General features: G+C 35.7%; 1 protein-coding gene across 4 annotated transcripts in view; it reads right to left on the bottom strand.

The window, feature by feature from the left end:
- Positions 1-1,548: 1,548 nt before the first annotated feature.
- The window catches only part of ncoa2 (nuclear receptor coactivator 2), a 97,785-nt gene continuing 77,401 nt past the window's right edge, over positions 1,549-21,932 (bottom strand). Inside the window, exons 13-21 of one of the 4 annotated variants that reach the window (XM_073830372.1) lie at positions 18,293-18,532; positions 18,077-18,206; positions 17,715-17,877; positions 15,835-16,131; positions 13,647-13,724; positions 13,097-13,568; positions 10,563-10,740; positions 8,329-8,512; positions 1,549-4,900 (exon numbers count right to left, since the gene is read on the bottom strand). In XM_073830372.1, coding sequence (XP_073686473.1) covers positions 4,886-4,900; positions 8,329-8,512; positions 10,563-10,740; positions 13,097-13,568; positions 13,647-13,724; positions 15,835-16,131; positions 17,715-17,877; positions 18,077-18,206; positions 18,293-18,532 — 1,757 coding nt within the window. In that variant the 3' untranslated portion in view covers positions 1,549-4,885. The remainder of the gene's footprint in view (positions 4,901-8,328; positions 8,513-10,562; positions 10,741-13,096; positions 13,569-13,646; positions 13,725-15,834; positions 16,132-17,714; positions 17,878-18,076; positions 18,207-18,292; positions 18,533-21,932) is intronic. The other 3 variants (XM_073830373.1, XM_073830375.1, XM_073830374.1) reach the window with 3 other exon arrangements.

The raw sequence follows: 21,932 nt of genomic DNA, 5'->3' as shown, positions 1-21,932 counted from the left end.
AGTTTAATATTGGAATTAACGCTGTGGATGAACACTAAGTTTCAAAACAGAGAAGCATATGATGTAGATTATTTCATACCGTGAACATGAAGTTTCACAGCATCATTTAACTGTGCTTTATACATTACGAAAAAAGACATCATTAAGAAGGTTTTGGTGCAGGATTCAAAACTTAACATTATTATATAATTTGAGCTAAAAACAAATGTTAGCAAATAAATGTTAACACAATAACCGTCATCGTCATGAATTCATTAACTAGTTCTGGTCACATTTACGTCGTATTTTTTTTCTAGTTTTTGGTTTAGCTTTAAAATATACTTAATAGTAGGCCTAAACTTAATATAGGTTAGCACAAGTAACAACAACAGAATATATGTGTTACTGTCATTATTAGCAGCAGCAAGACTACTACTAATAAACTTATATAAATTAATGTGACCCTGGACCACAAAACCAGTCAAAATGGTCATATATAAATTGAGATTTATACATCATCTGATATATTCTGTTTGTGAGGATATGACAATAGGCCTATTTGGCCGAAATACAACTATTTGAAAATCTGGAATCTGACGGTGTAAACAAAATCAAAATATTGATAAAATCGCTTTTAAAGTTGTCTAAATGAAGTTTTTTAGCAATGCATATTACTAATCAAAAATTACGTTTTAATATATTTACGGTAGGAAATTTACAAAATATCTTCATGGAACATATGAAGTTATTTAAGATATTTACTTAATATCCTAATGATTTTTGGCATAATTTTTTTTATTTTTTTTTTATCATTTTGACCCATACAATGTATTTTTGGCTTTTGTTACAAATATACCCGTGCTACTTAAGTTTTGTGGTCCAGGGTCACAAACAACAATAATAATACATTTTATTTCTAACTCAAATTATATAAATGTTTTGTGGGTTTAAGGCAACTTTCACATACTTTTTGTTTGTACAACAAAAAATAATTAAAATAAATTATTATAAGTTATTTGTCATTTGTTACCATTAACATGAACAAAACATTATAGTATTTATTCGTCTTTGTTAACGTTTGTTAATAAAAAATATAGTCGTTCATTGTTTGTTCATGTTAGTTCACGCATTAACTAATGTTAACAAACACAACTTTTGATTTTATTAATGCATTAATAAATGTTAAATTAACATAATCTAACATGAACTAAGAATGAACATACTTCTACAGCATTTATTAATCTTAGTTAATGTAGTTATTGTAAAGTGTTACAAATGGCGATTTATCTCAAGGAACAACGAATTTAAACATGCAGAGAAATTTTCAACAAAATGTCTATATCAGACTGAAAAAAGCGTGAATAAATATTTTCTGGCATTCGCTTATTAAATAAGATATAAGGGTATTTATTTATTGATTTGCTTATTGCCGTTAAGGTTTAAAATCCCAATTTTACATTCCCATAAGGTTTTCCATCTTTTTAAATATCCAAAATGGTTTAATAAAGATCTAAGCATCACAGTCGAGTAACTTTTGTCTGGAAACTGAAAACATGAGCCGTGCGATGATTATAAATGTTGCAATAACAGAATTCTTTATTTACAATTCAATTTGATTCAACATCAAATAGCATCAGCAAAGCCATATTAGTTGACAACTTGCATAACTGTATTTAAATTTCTCTCGGTATATCTAACTTTGCATAAAAGGCTCACACTAAGATTACACACATCGATGCGGATGAACAGAGATGTTTGTGACCACAACTGGAAAAAAAATACATCTCAGGAGCGCAACACTGTAAGCTTTCTCCAAAAAGTCCTTATAAATTACATATTGCTTCGATTTCCCATTGCATCGTCTTCATTCTCACACATAACTGAGAGGGTAAAATCAAGACTGTACAAATAATAAAACCCACAACTGATCACAAACATAACATGGAAAATGAGCAATATTGAGACTGAGGAGCGAGAGAGAGAGAAAGAGTGCAGGTGTGTAGAGAGAGAAAGAGAAAGAGAGACAGGTATGTAGGTATCCAGCAATAGATGAGCAGTAATGAACTGGGTCGATCCTGTCAATGCTTCACTATACAAATATAATACAGACAACTTTTGTAATATACAAGACAGTAAAACAGATCTAAGGCAATATGCTAAGTTTTAGCATTTCAAGGTTGTTGCATTTAGCTCTAAGAAATTGGCAGACTATACAAAAAGACATTTAAAGTCTCAGAAAAAAACCCGAAAGGTAAGGTAAAGACAATTTTAGGAAATTCAATAGCCGTTACAATTCCATTGATTCATTTCGTTATTTTTAGGACAAATGGCTCTTTTTGCACTAGCGCTGATAAAAAGACTAGAAAACTCTGCACCACCTTCACATCATGGCTTATATTGATTTCAAAATCTTGACAATCTTTGGACTTTGCAGAGGGTAGTAGTGGTACATGTGCGACCTCGAAACTGGCTATTCTCCAATATGATAGATAGTAGATGCGTCTGGATGTCAGTCCTCGTTCGTTCGAAGGCATCCAACATTCATCAAAATCGTGATCAAAAAAGCTCGGAATAAATGAGTACTGATTTATTCGACGAATGCCAGCACTGAAATCGATTATTAAATCAAGTTTTCAGCCCACATATGCAGGATACAGAACGTTTTGAATGGTGGGCAGAGTGACATTTCACCCAAACAATATTGTGAAATCAAATTTGTATTTACAGTGTTCAAAAGGAAAAGCTAAAGCTATACCAAAACACCAGGTATATTCGTACACAACCACGACACCTTCAGCGAATAATGACAGAGCTGGTCGTCGCAAACCTCAGTTGCTGCTGGTACACACAGTATATACTTAAGAAAAACATGTAGTAGCCTACTTTTTTGTTTTGTTTTTTTAACACAACAGCTTTTTAAACACAGATGACAAGGCGATATTTTCAGCGAAAGCTAAAGGCGCACAATCTAACCCCGATGTGCAGACATGAGACGAAAACAAAATGAAAGTGGTATGTGTAAGTTGCATCAATTCAAAGGCGAGGAAATTTGGCTTCGTCTTCAAAAACGCCAACTGTATTGCGTACATTACAGCTTTAAGAGTTCACATCATGCCTGTAGTGACCGCTGGTCCAAATCTGAACCGTTGATCCGGAGGTTTTTCAAGACGGCGAACATCAAGTGTGAATGTAGGAATAGCCACGCAAAACAACGATGCTGCTTTTTATTCGTTTATTTTTTGGCTACACCAGAACTAAAACCTGCTTTTCACTGAGGAACAAGTAGTTTTGGACATCTCGTTTTAGTTTTTCGCAAAATAGAAACCACAATAAAAAAATCTGTCTTTAATACTGAGTTTGAACCGGGGAGCAAAAAAGGCGTCTCCTGAAAAGTCCTGTACAAAAATTACAAAACAAAACCAAAGAAAATCTCAAGTAATATTTATTGCTTGTTGTCTTTTCTTACACACACCGGATTCTGTTTGTACCTATAGCATCTGGCATGAAGCACGTCACTCCACACAACAAAGAAAGCACGCTTCAGTGTTGAGTTTATGGCTGTGTTGGGTTCCTCCGGTGGGGCTCCCGGCTAAAGGCTTAGAAGCAAGCGAGTATCTGTACACTGTACACACAGCACCCTCCCAGACCCCCACCCAGGAAAGAAGGACCACCTCACCCCAGCTCCCCATCCTTAGTACCATAGGAATCAGCACGTCCTCATCTTCCCGCCAAAATGAACACGTGGGAAACTCCGCCCTCCAGAAACAGTTAAGACCGGACTTTGAGGGGAGGAAGGGGAAATATACTGAACAACGAAATCAAAAAATAAATATAATACGAAAGAGATTTCCCCCCATTATTGGTATTTACAATCTACCAGCATTTGACTAACCACAACGAAACAAAATAATCACGTTCTCTCTGAAACTACTGGACCGAGGAAAACAAAATCCATAGGTAAGTAGAACGTTTTTCATATTCTGAGGCAATTCGTATGCACTCCGAGTGATTTCTCTCTCTTTCTAACCGATGGTTTATAAAGAAATCTACAATGTTATTTAAAAAAGAAACTATACATTAGAATAAAACTTAATTTAATACACAATAAACCTCTTGACTAAATTAAGTCTAATATTACAAACCATCATCTGAATTCTCATAATCTATATGTAGATGCCAACATCATTCTATCTTTATTTGCACTCTGAAACAAACAAAAAAGAAAACAAAAAGGCAAAATGGCTGGATTTTGAGCGTGGATTTCAAATGCAGTCTTCTTGCCTGTTTTGGAACGTCAGATTGGAAAAAAAGTCAGTGACAAAGATGGTTGGGCAAAACAAAGTCTTCTTAAGAACATCCTGAAGTCCAGAGGAAGAAAGACAGGGGAAAAAGAGAGGAATACATTCATGGGAGACAAGGATTCCGATGCCACTGTCACGGAGTCTTTTCAGGGGAGACCTAAGTCACACTACGGTGAATGCAACGGAGCAGACTGACGGAAAGGGCTTGCAGTGTTACATACGAGACAGAAGGCCGTGCTCGACTGAAGGAGGGGGGATTTCTAGGTCCAGAAGATCAAAGTGTCAGTGTGTGTGTGTGTATATATATATATATATATATATATATGAGAGAGAGAGAGAGAGAGAGAGAGAGAGAGAGAGTGAGAGTGAGAGAGAGTGAGGGAGAGTGTCCATCCCCTCTGAGCTCCAGTACCCCTGATGCATCCTCTAGAGATGTCCAGTAGGGGGCAGTAGACAGGCTCTCTAAAGACCCGTACAGCCCCGATAGCAGCTTAAATAGCACAGCATCACTCCAAACTCTCCGTGATCACGCTGCAGCTGAAAATCACTCATGAAACATCTTCATTAAACTCGCTTTACTGCATTGGGATGTCGTCTGCCCCGGGTCAACAATACTTCTGCTGTAGGGAAAGAGAAAAAGAAAGCTGGTCTTAGACTCAAAACAATTTTTTTTTTTTTTCACAGAAATCAGATATGAGGACATTTTTTTATGCTAGAGAGTTCCCATTGTGGCAAAGAATATTAAATAACACTAGTTAGGTTATATAAGGTATAGTTCACAAAGAAAGTCATTAATTACTTATGTTTGAGTACTACCTTTTTGGGCCTTGTACGTGTCAGTTGTGTTGCTGTCTATTTAGGGTTAGAAAACTGTCGGATTTGATCAAAATATCTTAATTTGTGTTCCAAAGATGAATGAAAATCTTACAGGTTTGGAACAACATGAGGGTGAGTAATTAATGGGTGAAAATTTGGTGTTATTTAGTGGTGTTTTTGTGTTTGCTTTAAGTTGTCATGTGGTGTTTACTGCATATCTGTTTCCTAATTATGTGTTTGTTGCCACTGTGAGTCAACTTTTTATTTTTGAAACAAAAATAGATATTTAAAAATACACTACCAGTCAAAAGTTTTTGAACCATACGATTTTTTCTCTTCTGCTCACCAAGCCTGCATTTACTTGCTCCAAAGTGTCACAAAACAGTACAATTTTGAAATATTTTTACTATTTAAAATAACTGTTTTCTATTTGAATATATTTTAAAATGTAATTTGCTGTGATCAAAGCTAAATTTTCAGATCATTACTCCCGATGATCCTTCAGAAATCATTCTATTATGCTGATTAAGGATTTTCTTTTATTATTTTTATCAATATTTTAAGTTATACATATAGTTAAACAAATTTTTTCAGGATTCTTTGATGAATAGAAAGACACAAAGATCAGCATTTATCTGAAATAACAACGCTTTTGTAACATCATACACTATACCAGTCAAAAGCTTGGAGTTAGTATAATATATTTATTTTTTCTGTGAAAGAAACTGTAGAAATTAATATTTTTATTTAGTAAGAATGCTTTTAATTTACCAAAGGTGATGATAAAGACATTTATAATGATACAAAACATTTCTAATTCAGATAAATGCTGTTTTTCTGAACTTTCGATTCATTCGATTCAAAAAACTTTTGACTGGTAGAGTATATACGCAAACAACAAAAATATTTGAGAATATCCTTGTGGGATATTGTTTTGCATGCAGCTAGTATTTTTTTTTTTAAACATTATTTGTATATTCCAGCAGCTTTGACTGGGTGGACCCTGAGCCAATGAAGTACTGTAATAAATCATGGCATGTAAAGTACTTTTTTAAAAGCTCTTGTAACCCAGTTTCTTGTACCCCTCACTAAAATGTGTTGTAATGCCAAACTTTGTGTTGTCGTGAACAGATAATTACAGCTAAGAAACAGAGAGTAATAATTCATTTAACCTCCACTAATGGCAAACCGCTAAATTATTAAAAGACTAGTGACTATACACACATCTTGGGAATAAATCAGCGGACTGAGATTTCAACAGCCTATGGACTTATAAAAACATGAAGTGCACACGATCAAACTGATGCAACTTGGTTAAATATTCATACTATTTAATGAAGCTTAAAAGCTGCAGCGGACTGTGTAAAGCATAAAAAATCTTTACTACGTAACTGGTGAGAGAGTGCATCGCTTAGGAGAATATATTAAAGAACTGTTTTAAAGGAAAAAAAAAATATTAAAGTTTGGAGTCAGTAAGATTTTATGGTTTAGGAAGAGGTTTCTTAGGCTCACCAGTCAAAAGATTTTTAATGTTTTAAAGAAGTCTCTTCTGCTCACCAAGCCTGCATTTATTTGATCCAAAGTACAGAAAAAAAACAGTACAATTTTGAAATATTTTTATTATTTTAAATTACTGTTTTATATTTGAATACATTTTAAAATGTAATTCATTCCTGTGATTTCAAAACTGGATTAGCATCATTACTCCAGTCTTCAGTGCCACAGGATCCTTTAGAAATCATTCTATTATTCTGATTTGCTGCTCAAAAAACATTATTATTATTATTATTATGTTAAAAATAGCTGAGTATAATTGTTTTAGGTTCCTTTGAATATGAAGTTCAGAAGAACAGCATTTATCTGAAATAGAAATCTTTGTAACATTATAAATATTTATTATCACTTTTGATAAATTTTAAGCATCCTTGCTAAATAAAAGTGTTAATCTCTATAATCCCCCCCCCCCCCCAAATAAAAAATCTATTAACTTTTGAATGGTTTAGCAGTGTTTCTCAACTCCAGTCCTCGGGACCCACTGCTCTGCACATTTTGTATGTCTTCCTCATTTAAGGCACCTGATTTTGATCATCAGCTCATTAGTAGAAAGATTCATGAACTGAACTGAGTGTGTCAGACTCAGAAACATACAAAATGTGCAGAGCAGTGGGTCCCGAGGACTGGAGTTGAGAAACACTGGTTTAGTGTATGTTACAAAAGCTTTTTCATTTTCATTTTATTTTCTTTCTATTCATCAAAGAATCCTATTTTAAATGTTTATTAATAATAATAATAATAATAAAAATTTATTGAACAGCAAATCAGCATATTAGAATGATTTCTGGAGGATTATGTGACACTAAAGACTGAGGAATAATGCTGGAAATTTAGCTTTGATCACAGGTAAATAGTAAAATATTTCACAGTATTACTGCTTTTGCTGTATCTTGGGTAAAATAAATGCAGGCTTAGTGAGCAGAAGAGAGTTCTTCAAGAAAACCTTAAAAATCTTACTGTTCAAAAACTTTTGACTGGTACTGTACAAATATACAAATATTTATAACTTATGCACACACACAGTAAAAAGAAACCATAAAATGCACTTATTTAAATAATGAAACCACAAAATATCATATTAATATTTAGTTAGATGAAGTTCAGGGAGTGCAGGAATGTGTGTGGGTATGTTTGGTCAAACCCTAGCTTACTTATAGACGTCATGTCTGATATTTAGCACTCAAAGCCTGTCATGTCTGCATACATGATCCCTTTATCCACCTCAAACGGGCACTAATTGCCAGCGACTAATCACATCACTGTCCTATTATGCCTAGTTCTGCATCATCCCTCTCATCTGCAAAATTACCCAGGATAATTAGAGTAAATTATTAACGAGCTAGTTGCAGAGTCGACTGCGCTATATGGTGACCTCAGACACTTAAAGTCTGACCATTAGACATTCTACATCTAATGGTTTGAGTAAATAAATGCATCCAATAAATCTACGGCGCATCGCTTTTGACTAAACTCCCTGGGTAGAACATTGATTAGTGATCAAAAGTTTTAGAGTTTGACAAGCGAAGTAAAGCAAAGTAGTTTCACTCTAAAGATGGGCTTGAGCTTTTAAACCATCTAGTTGGGAATAGTGGAGCTTGCACCGGTTCCCAACAGGCAATAAACATTCACACATTTAATAGACAAAGGTGTCACATGATTGTGTGTGTGTGTGTCTAACCTGTTCAGGGCCCATGTTGGCCATGCTGCCTCCAGGTCCAGAGTTCATACTCATCTGGTTGCCCATTTGGCCCATGTTGCTTGAGTTGGTGGCCATGGATACATTGAGGTTCATGCCGTTACCATTGTACATGTTGTTATTGGCCTGCTGGCCAAACTGAGGTGGCGACTGCTGAGTGAACATACTGTGGAGGAAAGCAGATAAATGCATAAGACCCTTCAGGTTGTAAAAATGTTTCACACACACACACTACTGTTCAATAGTTTGGGATATAGTGGAGATCAAAATGAGAAAAACACCTATTATTTCATAAATTTCAAAGTCACTGCTTGGTCCTATTTCAAGTTATCCAAACAGGAGTAGAAGGGCCTTTTTTAAGCATATTTAATATATTAATTGTATTCTAAAGCACAGTACAAAAATTAGACATTTAAAAAAGAACTCGGATCAAAATTAGAGATTACAGATACCTTCAAGTTGTTGGTGTTAATCTAGCACCTGGTGCTAATTCCCTTAATTATATGACAAATCCTATTTAACTTGCATAATTCCTCCAATTTTCACTGAGATTGCAAGATGGCGGGTTGTCCCTTTGGCCTTCATCTCGACAACCTCCTGTCGCAGGGTTTCGGTCACCTTTCAGCCATTGCAAGAGAAGTTTGTTGTTCCAAATCTGTGATTTTTTCAAATATTACAGGTTTACAATGACACTAATTCATTCAAGTTCCCCAAAAAGGCGGGTCGCCCACTTAAGACAAGTGCACGAGAAGACTAGAATAATGTGGAGAATCTCAATGGGGAATCAGTTCAACACTGCAGCTGAAATTGCTTGCCAGTTCAGTTGGAGGTTGTCAAAAAGGAGGCCAAAGGGATTCCAAAAGAAGTTTGTCATTCCAAATCTGCGATTCCTTGTTAACTGCAGGTTTACAATGACACAAATACATTCAAGTCTCCCCAAAATGCCGGTTATCTATCTGAGACAAATGCATGAGAATGCAGAGACTTTCAGTGGGGAAATCAGTTCAACACTGCAGCTGGAATTGCTTGCCAGTTCAGTTAGAGGTTGTCGAGATGAAGGCCAAAGGGATAACACTTTCAGCAATTGCAAGGGCAGTTTGTCATTCCTAATTTGTAATTTCTTGAATATTACAGGTTTACAATAACACTAATTCAGTGAATTAATTGAATTGTCCATCTGAGACAAATGCACGAGAGAACAGGATAATGCAGAGCTTCTCAATGGGGAAACCAGTTCAACACTGCAGCTAGAATTGCTTGCTAGTTCAGTTGAAAGGTTGTCCAGACGAAGGTCAAAGGGATGACGAAAACTTTCAGCCACTGCAAGAGAAGCCTGTCGTTCCAAATTTGTGATTCTTTGTTACTGAAGTTTTACAATGACACTAATTCATTCAAGAGCTGTTCAGTGCTGAACAGGGTAATGTATTGGCATTTTTTAAGAGAAGTTGGACTGAAAGTGCACTCTACAGTGACCAAGCCAAAAAAATCAAAAGGCTAAACTCTTCTTTGCTGAGGAGCATGTTGTGTGGAGAAAAGAGAACTGGTCTAAAGTTCACTTTAGTGAGGAGAGCAAGTTTAATTTATTTGGGTCTGATGAGAAACATTTTGTTTGTCGTCAAACTGAGGAAAGACTAAACCCTGAGTGCTTAAAATAGTCAATGAAAGGTGGAGGTTTTCTGCGGCAGGAGTTGGGCCTCTTATACAGATACATGGCAGGGTGAATGCAAATGTTTATCAGAACTGCAACATGCAGTTCCTTTCCTTGCAAGCATCTCCCAATCAGCCTGCAATTTTAATGCAAGACAATGCTCCCATCACATTGAAAAAGAGCTAAAGCGGTTTGTTGAATCTAAGAACATTGAAATTATGAAATAACCAGGCCAAAGTCCTGATTTAAACCCAACTGAAAATCTTGAAAATCCTTGGTGACAAAGGTATGGCTAAGAAACCAACTAGATTTAACAAACTATGAAAGAGAGTTGAAGAAGAGTGGATCAAGATCACATCAGAGCAGTCTGAGAAACTAAGGATGTCCTGAGGCCGCAGATGTGCTGAACTCATTCAAAGCAAGGGCCTCTACACTTCCTACTAATCTCTGACAGCTGTAAACCTCCAAAATTTTGTGCTACAGTGGTTAGTGTTCTCTAATATTGATCACTGTGTTTTCTACAAAAGAAAGGTTTTGAGTGAGTGTCGTGCAAGGTGTAAAGCTGCACCTGTTGGTATTCATGCTGCCTTGTGTCCAGCCGTTCATGTCGGGAGAGGACTGGAAAGAGGTGCTGCCCTGCGCTTGTTGCATCATGGGACTCTGGGCGTGGCCCATCCTGGGAGACATGAGGGGGCTCTGAGGGGTGGCGGCACCACCAAACCCACCATCCGACTGCTGACTCATACCTGACACATATACGCACAGAGGTGAGGTGAGGTGAGGAGACAAAATTTGTTTCTAAATAAACATACATCATAGAAATGAGGTAATTATTACTAATCAGCACTTTTCACATCATATTCACTCTCACGCTGTCAGACAACATCCACATTTAGCATCTAGAAATCAATTGGAATTGCAACTAGGACAGAAACAATGATTAAAAATTACCAAATAGAAATTTAAACACATTTGTCGTTTAGATTAGCTGATCATCAATTTTAGAAATGTCAAAGCAGGAATCATACTGAGAATATTTCAGCCCATCTCCATAATCAAAAGTGAGGAATCAAGAGGGGTTTAGAGGTGTTATAAGCAGGCAGTAAGGTAGAGTTACACATGCAGGTTAGTGTTAGTGGCTGAGACAGCCAGAGAAAAGACGGGTGGGTAGGTGGGTTGGTAAAGGCCGGGATTGGGGTGGGGTGGGGTCTGGGTCACCGCATAATTGGTTTAAAAATCAACTGCTCCGCCTCCACTGATCACCATCAGCCATTTAGTCTAGGCAGGACAAACACTGACACATAGGACACAGCACAGGCATAGACACGGGCACAATTATCCAAAGTTTAGCACAAAGTAAGCTTGGCGTAAATGACACATACTGGCTCTGATTGCATCAGTAGCTCATGTGTTACATATATTTACTATAGATGGATGTTCTAGATGATATCAATTAGGATTATGAAAATTCAATCTTAATGTCTCTGATCTGTTAAATTTGGCTGGTTACCACAGATTTATTTGAACTCGCAAAATGTAATTAGTATGTAATTTCCGCTGAAGCCTAACAGGGTCATTGAGTGGGCGGCAAAGTAAAAAAAAAAGCTAATTATCACACTATTTGTTTTTACAAACTGAGCTGTGACTCATAATTTTCTGTGGTAATAGATAGCATGCTGTTTACTGACATTAAGTTGGAAATAACCTTAAATATTGCTGTAATATATTCTGATTAAATGTGGGAAAACATTAAAGTGACTCTTCTGCCCTCTAGTGTCACATTCTACCATAACAATTATGATCTTTCAAGGGCACTACTGTTTAACTAGCATGCTAAATTAAGTGCTAAATAACTTAGTAATAATTAGTATCTCATAGTAATTGACTAGACAGCTACAAACAGATATTTAAAAACCCAAATACTTACTGAAACAGTTTTTGAAGTTCTAGTAAACATTACTAGATACTAATGAATTCTGGTTTTAGTTTTACAGCAGCATCTAATCTCTTAATATAGCACATGATAATATAATTCAGAAAATATAAATCTCACTAATTTAATTATTTACAAAAAGTCTAAATACTGTCATTATTTACTCAACCTCATGTCATTCCATTGTCATTTTTCATGTGTTATAACATAACTCTTATAACATTTATTAAGATTTTAAATTAAAATAGATTTTGCTTTTATATTTTCAGTTTTCATTTTAATTTAAGTTTTAGTAATTCTGTTACATTTCTACTCGTTTTTAATTTTTTTTAGTTTTATTTTTACATATTTTATTTATTACTTTATATTTTCTCATGTGTTATTTTAGTATTATTTATTATGTTTATTGAGATTTTAATCAGATTTTATTTTTATATTTTTAGTTTTTATTTTAATTTAGGTTTCAGTAATTTTGTTACATGCTTTTATTTTGATTAGTTTTTCATTCTCTATTTAGCTTTATCTTTATATTAGTTTATATTAGCAATTTTAGAACTCATTTCAGTTATCTGCCAAAGCAATATTTCATTGAAGTTTTTTAGGATCAAGTTTTTTCATATAATATTTAGATTTTATTCCAGCTTTATTTCAATTACCAAAAACAGTTTGTATAGTTTTAGTTAATAATAACAGCGTATCTTTCCTCCTTTCATGGAACACAAAATTTTTTAAGAATAACCTAGCTATTTTTATAACTCATTTATGGTGCTTTTTTGTAATTTTTTAGCCCAGTCTTCATTCACTTACACTGTATTTTACAAAAAGCTGGCTTGAAAATTAAAAAATTCATCTTTTGTGTTACACAAAAAAGGGGATTAGCAAATGATGTCAATCATCTTTGCATAAACATAACCTTTTTATTCACTTAGAACATAATTTTTTAAGCTTGGATTTGACTATAGGTGCTGGATTACCATTTTTACAAATCTGACCTGTATCTGGACTATTACATTTCTAATTAAACCATGTTGATTGACCCTGGATGTCTATGATTTTCCACGGCACGTTCAGATCACACAAGTTCAGCCTGTAGTGTTGCTGGTCGCAGGTGTTTGTGTGTGTGTGTGGAAGCGCATGACACACAGACAGAGAGAAAGGGCAGGCAGTACCTGAGCTGGGGAACTGAAAGGCACTGTGCTGCATTTGAGGGCTCATAACAGCCCCAAACTGTCCGCTCAGACTGCCCAGCATCCCCTGGTTAGCTAGACTCATCTGAGAGCCATGCATGGCGCTGTGGGAGAGGAGCTGAGGGGCGGGGAGGTTGGGAGAACCGGGGGAGAAAGGGCTGCTGGAGGGGGGCGGCGAGGCCAGTCCTGTACCGTAGTTGGGCGGATAGGGGAACTGCTGGGGGTTGGCCTGGGGGATCCGCGGGTTGCTCATGGCTCCGGGCATGCCTGCTGCGGCCGCCGCCGCCATGTTAGGTGGCAGGTTGAGGCCTTGGGCTCGCATGACCATGCTGCGCTGCTGCTGCTGTTGTTGTTGCTGCTGCTGCTGCCGTTGTTGGTCCAGCTGACGCTGGCGCAAGTGATTACTCAGCATCTCTCTCTGCCGCTGGGCCAGCATCTGAGCGTTGATTGTCCCCTGAGAAGACAGAGAGAGTTAGGTGTGTTATTTCAGCAAGCTCAACATCAGGAGAATGCAGAAAGTGATTCTGCGTACCTGATTCGGAACGTTGGGTCTTAGAGGTAGGTTCATATTTGACACTCCAGTCATCTGATTCATCATAGGCTGACGATTCTGGAGGAGACACAAACATTAGTGGCAAATTGTAGAATCATTTCAGAAGAACCACTTAAAGGGATAGTTCACCTAAAAATGAATATTCTGTCATTAGCTACTCACCCTCATGTTGTTCCAAGCCCATAAGACCTTTGTTCATCTTCAGCACAAAAATTAAGATATTCTGACCCTTTCTGACCTTTTACTCTCGTAGCTTCATAAAATTAAGGTTGAACCACTGATGTCACATGAACTGTTTTAATGATGTCCTTACTACCTTTCTGGGCCTTGAAAATGATAGTTGCATCAGAAAGCTCTCGGATTTCATCAAAAAATATCCTAATTTGTGTTCTGAAGATGATCGAAGGTCTTACAAGTTTGGAGCGACATTAGGGTGAGTAATTAATGACAATGAATTTTAATTTTTGGGTGAACCATCCCTTTAGGAAATACTTTTGCTGCTCTGTTCTATATATCAGCACTCTTGCTTGTAAGATACTGACTTTACACAAAAAAAGTTGTTAATATCAATAAAAATGCATTTTAAACACAATATGGCCATAAAACTGGAATTCTATACAGCAAAGCACAAGCATATAAAACTGACCCGTTCAAATGTTTACATGCACTTGATTCTTAATACTTTGTTGTTACTTGAATGATCCACAGCTGTTTTTTTTTTGTTTGTTTAGTAATAGTTGTTCATGAGACCCCTGTTTGTCCTGAACAGTTAAACTGCCCGCTGTTCTTTAGAAAAAATTCTTGAGGTGCCACAAATTCTTTGGCTTTTCAGCATTTTGTGTATTTGAACCCTTTCAAAACAATGACTGTATGATTTTGAGATCCATATTTTTACACTGAGGACAACAGTCTACATTAAGAGCTAGGGGCTAAAAAACTTTTTGGAATATTAATATCTGGGTACATTTAACTTATTTTGTCTTCTGGGACACATGTAAGTATCTACACAAATATGATATTTAGGCAAAATAAGAAAAATATAGGCCTACACATCTTCAATCTGTTCAAAAGTTTTCAACCCTGGCTCATAATGCATTGTTTTTCCTTCTGAAGCATCAGTGAGCATTTGAACCTTCTGTAATAATTGCATACGAGTCCGTCAGTTGTCCTCAGTGTGAAAAGATGGTTCAGGACAAACAAGGAACTCATAAGCAACTGTCACTAAAAACACAGCTGTGGATCATTCAAGTAACATCATTATTAAGAGTATGCCAAAAAGTGTACGCAAACTTTTGAACAGGGTAATTTTTATAAATTAAATTATTATTTCCTTTTGTGGACTATATGTAAACGTCTTTTATGTGAAATATCCTATTCAGGTCAATACTAAATAAATATATGATCCCTAGAATGATCCCTCTTATTTTGGTAAAATAATTAACATTTAGCAGATTCTGCAAGGTGAATATACATTTTTTACCTCAACTGTACATTATAGTCATTACACATATACTACAATATAATATAATATAATATATGTTATACTTTTTTTTTTTTCAAATTGAATTTAATTATATATTATCACTGATGGTAGCTTCAAATTGTCAGAAATTAAAGGGCTGTGAGGCATGACCCCTAAATAAACCCAAAATGAGGTCAAGAATCAATTCCTAACATGTCCAGCAGGGGGCAGCTAACCACAAACAGTATTATTTCACAAGCCTGATTTAGATTAGATTACACCTTTTGCTTTAAAATGTATGCATGTGAAAAAAAAAGATTTTGCATTTAAACATTTGGATTAAAAAAGTGTCATTGGATTAAGTACCATTTTGATTAACTAAGTGTCACCAATTAAGTGTCACAGGGAAAAACTTCTATTGTATTGTCTATATATATTTTAAAGGGTTGTTAAGGGTTTTATTTGTCAATACTATCGAAGTAAATGTTTACCAAAATGGCTACCAACATTTGTCCAAATATCTTTTGTGTTGTACATATAAAAGGCATGAGAGATGACATGACATGAGGGTGAGTAAATGATGCCTGTGCTTAACATTGACAGCATAATCAGATAATATTACGATTAAGAAATAAAAACATAACTATTTTTATTCTACTTTAATCAGGACTTCTTTCTTCTCATGTATGAGAGTATAAACCATACCTGCTGTGCTTGTAGCCTGTGTTGCAGCTGCAGTCTGAGTGTATTGGGTTGGGCTGGGACGCCCCCTGTGGGCCTGAGTCCTGGTCTAGCCTGCATGCGGAGCATGGGGTACCCCGGCCTCTGCCCCATCTGTCCTGCCATGCCGTGAAAGCTGGGGTCCTGCATGGGCGAGTACCCACCCTGCTGCATGTGGGCCTGAGAGGCGGCGTACTGCTGCTGGCCATACATGGGTGGCTTCTGATCCATCATCATACTGGGGTCCTGACCGGGGAACTGATCCTGCTCCACTGGCTGAGCCTGAACACAAGAGTGAGGATACACCATTACATGTTTACATTCTTATGTGTGTGTGATATTAATAGCTGGCGCACATAATAAATCAGATAGCTCTGGTCCTGGATTTTGTAGTGATGCTCTGAAATTTCAGCAGCCGAGAATCTCTCACATAACCACTGAAGTAAGTGTTTCTACCGCTGAAAGATGGCAATAAAACAGCTTGTAAAAAAATGTCATGTTAAAGTTACACTTACCTCAGAAAACCCATTCTAATACGTACTATACAAAATGAATTTCAAGTAGACTGGATATATTTGTAGCAATAGCCAACAATTCATTGTATGGGTCAAAATGATCATTTTTTTCTTTAATGCCAAAATCATTAGGATATTAACTGAAGAGATTGTTCCATTGAGATATTTTGTTAAAATTTTATCAATATCTTTTTTCTTTTTTTCGCCCCCTTCCAGATTTTCAAACAGCTGTATCACAGCCAAATATATCCTATTCTAACAAATCATACATCAATGAAAAGCTTATTTATTCAACTCTCAGATGATGTATAAATCTCAATTTAAACAAATTGACCCTTATGACTGGTTTTGTGGTCCAGGGTCACATATTACATATTCATTATATTTTTACTTAACAAAATCTGCCATAAAGGCTAGCTATTACAGCTTCCATGTAAATGGTTTTTGTGCTGTCAAATCAATTAATCGCGATATAAATAAAACGTTTGTTTACATAATTTGTTTGTACTGTGTATATTAACATGTAATACATGCACATACACACACAAGTACTTACATATTTGTTGTATTTTTTTGACACATTATATATAAATATTTTTTTAAGTATATACATGTATATGTGTGTATTTATACATACATATTTAGGAGTACTTACAGATATTTAAGAAATATTCATATTTATATATGATTTATATTACATAAGTACTGGGCAACAATTAATCGTGATTAATCGCATCCAAAATAAATGTTTGTGTGTATGTATGTGTATATATATATATATATATATATATATATATATATATATATATATATATATATATATATATACACATACACACACACACACACACATACACACATTTAAATATACACAGTACAAACACAAACCTTTATTACAGATGCAATTAATCGTGACTAATCGATTGACAGCACTAAAACGATATATTTCAACAACAAATTGGAGTAGAGACTTAATTGTATTAAAAACATCCTTATATGCAAAGAAAATGTTTCGATACAACAGTCTGTGTTTCGGTACAAAAATTCAATTGGCACATTGCTGGTGTTTTGATTACAAATTGAAGTAGAACGATAACTATATCATAAAAAGTTGAGTCTTAAGTGCAAGTAAAATATTTGATATGAGGACTCATTATTAAGTAAATCTGATTAACTGAGTAAAAAACATCTTTCATTTTTTAGTAGAAAGTATTAAATACATTGATTTTAACTTAGGTTCTTATGTTTGTTTAAACAAAAAAATAATTTCGGTGCATCACTAGTAAATCGATAAGTCAATATAGTAAACGAAAAAGAGAGTTGGTTGTAGACGAAAAGCGTTCAACCTACCTGTCCCACTAAAGCTGGGATGCCTAAAGCACGGTCGATCTCCTCCAGGCCGTCAAAGTCTTTGAGAACCGTGTAGAGCTGGCTGAGCAGTGCGCCCTCATCGGCCGGACCCTCAGCGACAGGAGGGCACAGAACTTCCTCCTGAGAACTGCTATACATAGAGCTTACAGAGATGAGAGACTCTCATTAAAAAATTGAGACATGAATGATGGGATATCCCATCACAGATTACATCTGAGTGTATCTGTCTAGTTATTATTATTTTTTTTTTACAGAAGAACAAAATCAACACGTGCACACAGCACACACCAACAGGAAAGTGGCGGGACCAAACAATAGTGACAATAATAAATACTGTTTACCTGTTCTGGTTCCCAAATGGCACTGGCTCTATAGGCATCACGCTGTCTGGCCATGGAGCCGTCTGATTGGGCGGTGCCTGTTGCTGGGGAAACTGGTGGCCAGCCATGCCCATGTCCATGTTCGACTGGGCTGAGGAAGTAGCAGCAGATAATAAAACATGATTAAAAACAGTCTGTATAAGTGACTCACAAGTCATATGCTCTGTCTTCATTTACCATTAGGCATCATTTGGGACTGAAGCATCGCTCTGGGTCCAGGCTGGCTGTTGGGTCTCATGGGCATGCCTGCGCCAGAGTTGGGCACCATGCGAGAGTGGAGCGCCCCCTGCGGGAGAGAGTGCTGGCCGGCGGGAGCAGCAGTGACGGGTGAGGCCGCGCTACCGGCGGGACCAGGACCCTGTGCGCCCCAACCGTCCTGCTGCATACCTACACGAGGACCATTGTTACCCATGACTCCTTTAAGAAAGAGAAAGAGAAGGGCTTTTAATTTTCAAGGTAACTTTTATTAGATATAAACTAAATAGTATTAGCAACTAGCCTGGGTGTCCCCATGCTGCCTTCCGCGCAGCGCGATTTTATTCACGCTGGAAGGTAGCATGGAAACCATGGACCAAATTTTCACCTCAGATAGGGAACCAATCACAGAACAGGGAGGGAGCAGCAAGACGATGACGCCTTCTATGCGTCGCGACTCAACGAAGCAGTTTGTTTATAACTATGGATCCAGCATGGCGGCAAGTTATCATTCGATGCAGCCGTTCACATGTCGCGCCTAAAAACGCGTGGAAAACGCTAGGCGCGTCGCTTTCTCCTTTCCAAACCGCTCTGTAGCTTGCGCATAGAAAACGCGAGCGCGTCGCAACCGCGTCGCTTCCATTATGCGCGCGCATACCGCGCGTCTACATTTGAAATAACGAACTTTAGCGCGCAAAAGACGCGACATGTGAACGGCCCCTTAGATAGTGTTCTAAGTAATTTAGAACGCAAGTTTATTTTGAAAAAAGAGCAACTTTTGGCGTTAAACCATCGCTCTGTATACGTCATCCGGTATGATTGAAACGATTGGCTATGAGCTACACACAGGCGCATTTGATAGACATTCGTAGCGCCCAATAAACGGCTCTGGGCATTCGTAAACCACGCCTCAAATATGAGAAAATGAACATGTGGTTCCCAGACCACGAATCATGACGAAGTCATAACGTGGTCTGGCGTTAGCCAGGCTAATTAGCAACATAAGTAACATGACATTTTTAAACGAGACTTAATATTTAAGTGAGAATTTACACTACTGTTCAAAAGTTTGTGGTCAGTGAGATTTAACAATATATATAATGTTAAAAAGGATTATTCAAAGATATATTAAAATAGTTTTTTTTTTTCAGTGGAAAAACAGCATGTAATGAAAATTTTAAATATAACTCAGTTTTTATTTGAGTGTTGATTATTTTAAGTAAATTTTATTAATTGACTGATTAATAAAAAACCTTTTCCACTTTGGTTTTCAGAAACAAATGAAATGAAATAAAATAAAATCAGTTTGGTGCATCAGTAGTATTTTTATTAGTCAATAATGTGGAGGAAAAAACTGTTATTTTATGTTACTTGATGCAAGTTTAAACTAACTTTTATGAAACCAGTTTATTTTTACAGTCACCATTTAAATATTAAAATATACATTAACATTTTTTTACAACAAATTGTAGTAAAAACAATTATATCATTAAAAATATAAAAACTACATGAGGTGCAATTAAAATGTATGATTTGAGCGATGATTATTGAATAAGTTTGATTAATTAGCTGATTAATAAAAAATAAATGAATTTAAAAAATATATTTTGGTTGGTTTGGTAAAAAAAAAAAAAAATTGATGAGAAATGACAGTGAAAACATTTAAAAAGTTAAAAAGGATTATTCATTTTAAAATAGATTTTTTTTAAAATGGTAATATTTTAGAATAAAACCGTGTGTTGGGTTGTGAAATCTGAGGTATGATAATATTATTCTGTATGTTTTCTCAGTAGAAAAAGAACATGCCAAGAAAATGTTTAGATATAACTCTGTTTTTATTTGAGTGTTGATTATTGTAAGTAAATTCGATTAATTAACTGGTTAACAAAAAACTGTTCATTTTCCATTTTGGTTTCCAGCTAAAATTTCAATCAGTTTGGTGAAATATTAGTATTTTGATTAGTCAATAATGTGGAAGAAAAAAATGTTTAAACACTTTCATGAAAATGATTATAGTCACCATTTAAATCTTTATATTTTCAATAACAAATTGGAGTAGTAACATAATTACATCATTAAAAAGTTGATATATAAACTGAAATTTAAAATTTGATTTGAGAAATGATTACTGAGTAAAGAGTATATTTGATTAATTAGCTGATTAATAAAAATAAATCAATAAAACTTTCATTTTTGGTAGTAAGTAGTAAGCAAATATGATTAATTAATAGATTTTTAAATAAAGTTTATTTTGGTTCTGGTGTTTCGTAAAAAATTACCAGCTGAGTCAAAAGACTGCAAAAACATTTATAATGTTAACAAGGATTAGTCAAAGATATATTTAAATAGAAAATTTATTATATTGGGTTACACAATTTAGCTTGTGTTTTTTTAAGTGGAAAAACAACATTCTGTAAGTGGAGAAAAGGGTATTTTTTAATGTAAGGTATACTTTTTTTTTCTTTTATTAAAAACATGCACTGATAAATTGTGAATAGTAACACCATGGATAATTTTTATGAAAGGAAATATGGTCAGTGTTGATCTCATGTTGTTTTTAATTCATAAATCATCATTCAGTGCTATATTGCACAACCAAGTGCAATCCTACACTTACACTGACCGATCCTACCTTAGAATTGGTTGCAAACCACTATATTCTCAAGCCTTTGTTATTTTTTGTGTTTTGGATAGGTTGAAACTAAATTTCATACAAGTTATGTAAAAATAAGGTAAAATGTTGTTGCCAGGTCTTTATAATAGTGACACAAAATACATAGAGGACGCGTCACATTTTTTCCAAGTGTTTCAATAAATCTTGTAAGTTTTGTAAAGCTTGTCTGATTTTGCAACAGTAGCAAACACCTAAGCTAAGGGGTCAACCGACAAAATTAATTAGATACTGGAAAAAAAATTAATAATGGTACATATAAAAATACAAAAACCGCCTAATCATGTAGACACGATCACACCAGAAACCCTGAAATTCTTTCCTAAGGTTATGAGTCATTCATATCTAGCTGCACATTCGTTTGCAAGCGAATGGAACCCACCACACACAACAAACAAATAAAAGCCGCACAGAGGGGCTTGCTTTTGATCTGACTCAACACTTTTCTGCCGTTTTACACATTCGTCTTCCTCTCGAGCCGACAGCGTCATGCTTGACTGTGCATTACTGATCACACTGAAACTTTGGTTTGTACGTGGTCGGTGCGGCATTGGAACTTTCCTCTTATAGTAGGTGTTAAGTGTGGGGGAAGCCCTGTGTTCTCCAGCATATGTACAGTCGTGGCCAAAAGTTTTGAGAATGACACAAATATTAGTTTTCACAAAGTTTGCTGCTAAACTGCTTTTAAATCTTTGTTTCAGTTGTTTCTGTGAAATATAATTACAAGCACTTCGTACGTTTCAAAGGCTTTTATCGACAATTACATGACATTTATGCAAAGAGTCAGTATTTGCAGTGTTGGCCCTTCTTTTTCAGGACCTCTGCAATTCGACTGGGCATGCTCTCAATCAACTTCTGGGCCAAATCCTGACTGATAGCAATCCATTCTTTCATAATCACTTCTTGGAGTTTGTCAGAATTAGTGGGTTTTTGTTTGTCCACCCGCCTCTT

The sequence above is a fragment of the Garra rufa genome, chromosome 24 (genome assembly GCF_049309525.1).
Source record: "Garra rufa chromosome 24, GarRuf1.0, whole genome shotgun sequence".
Lineage (NCBI taxonomy): Eukaryota > Metazoa > Chordata > Actinopteri > Cypriniformes > Cyprinidae > Garra > Garra rufa.
Note: the sequence above shows the minus strand (reverse complement) of the source record. Positions and strands in the feature narration are given on the sequence as shown.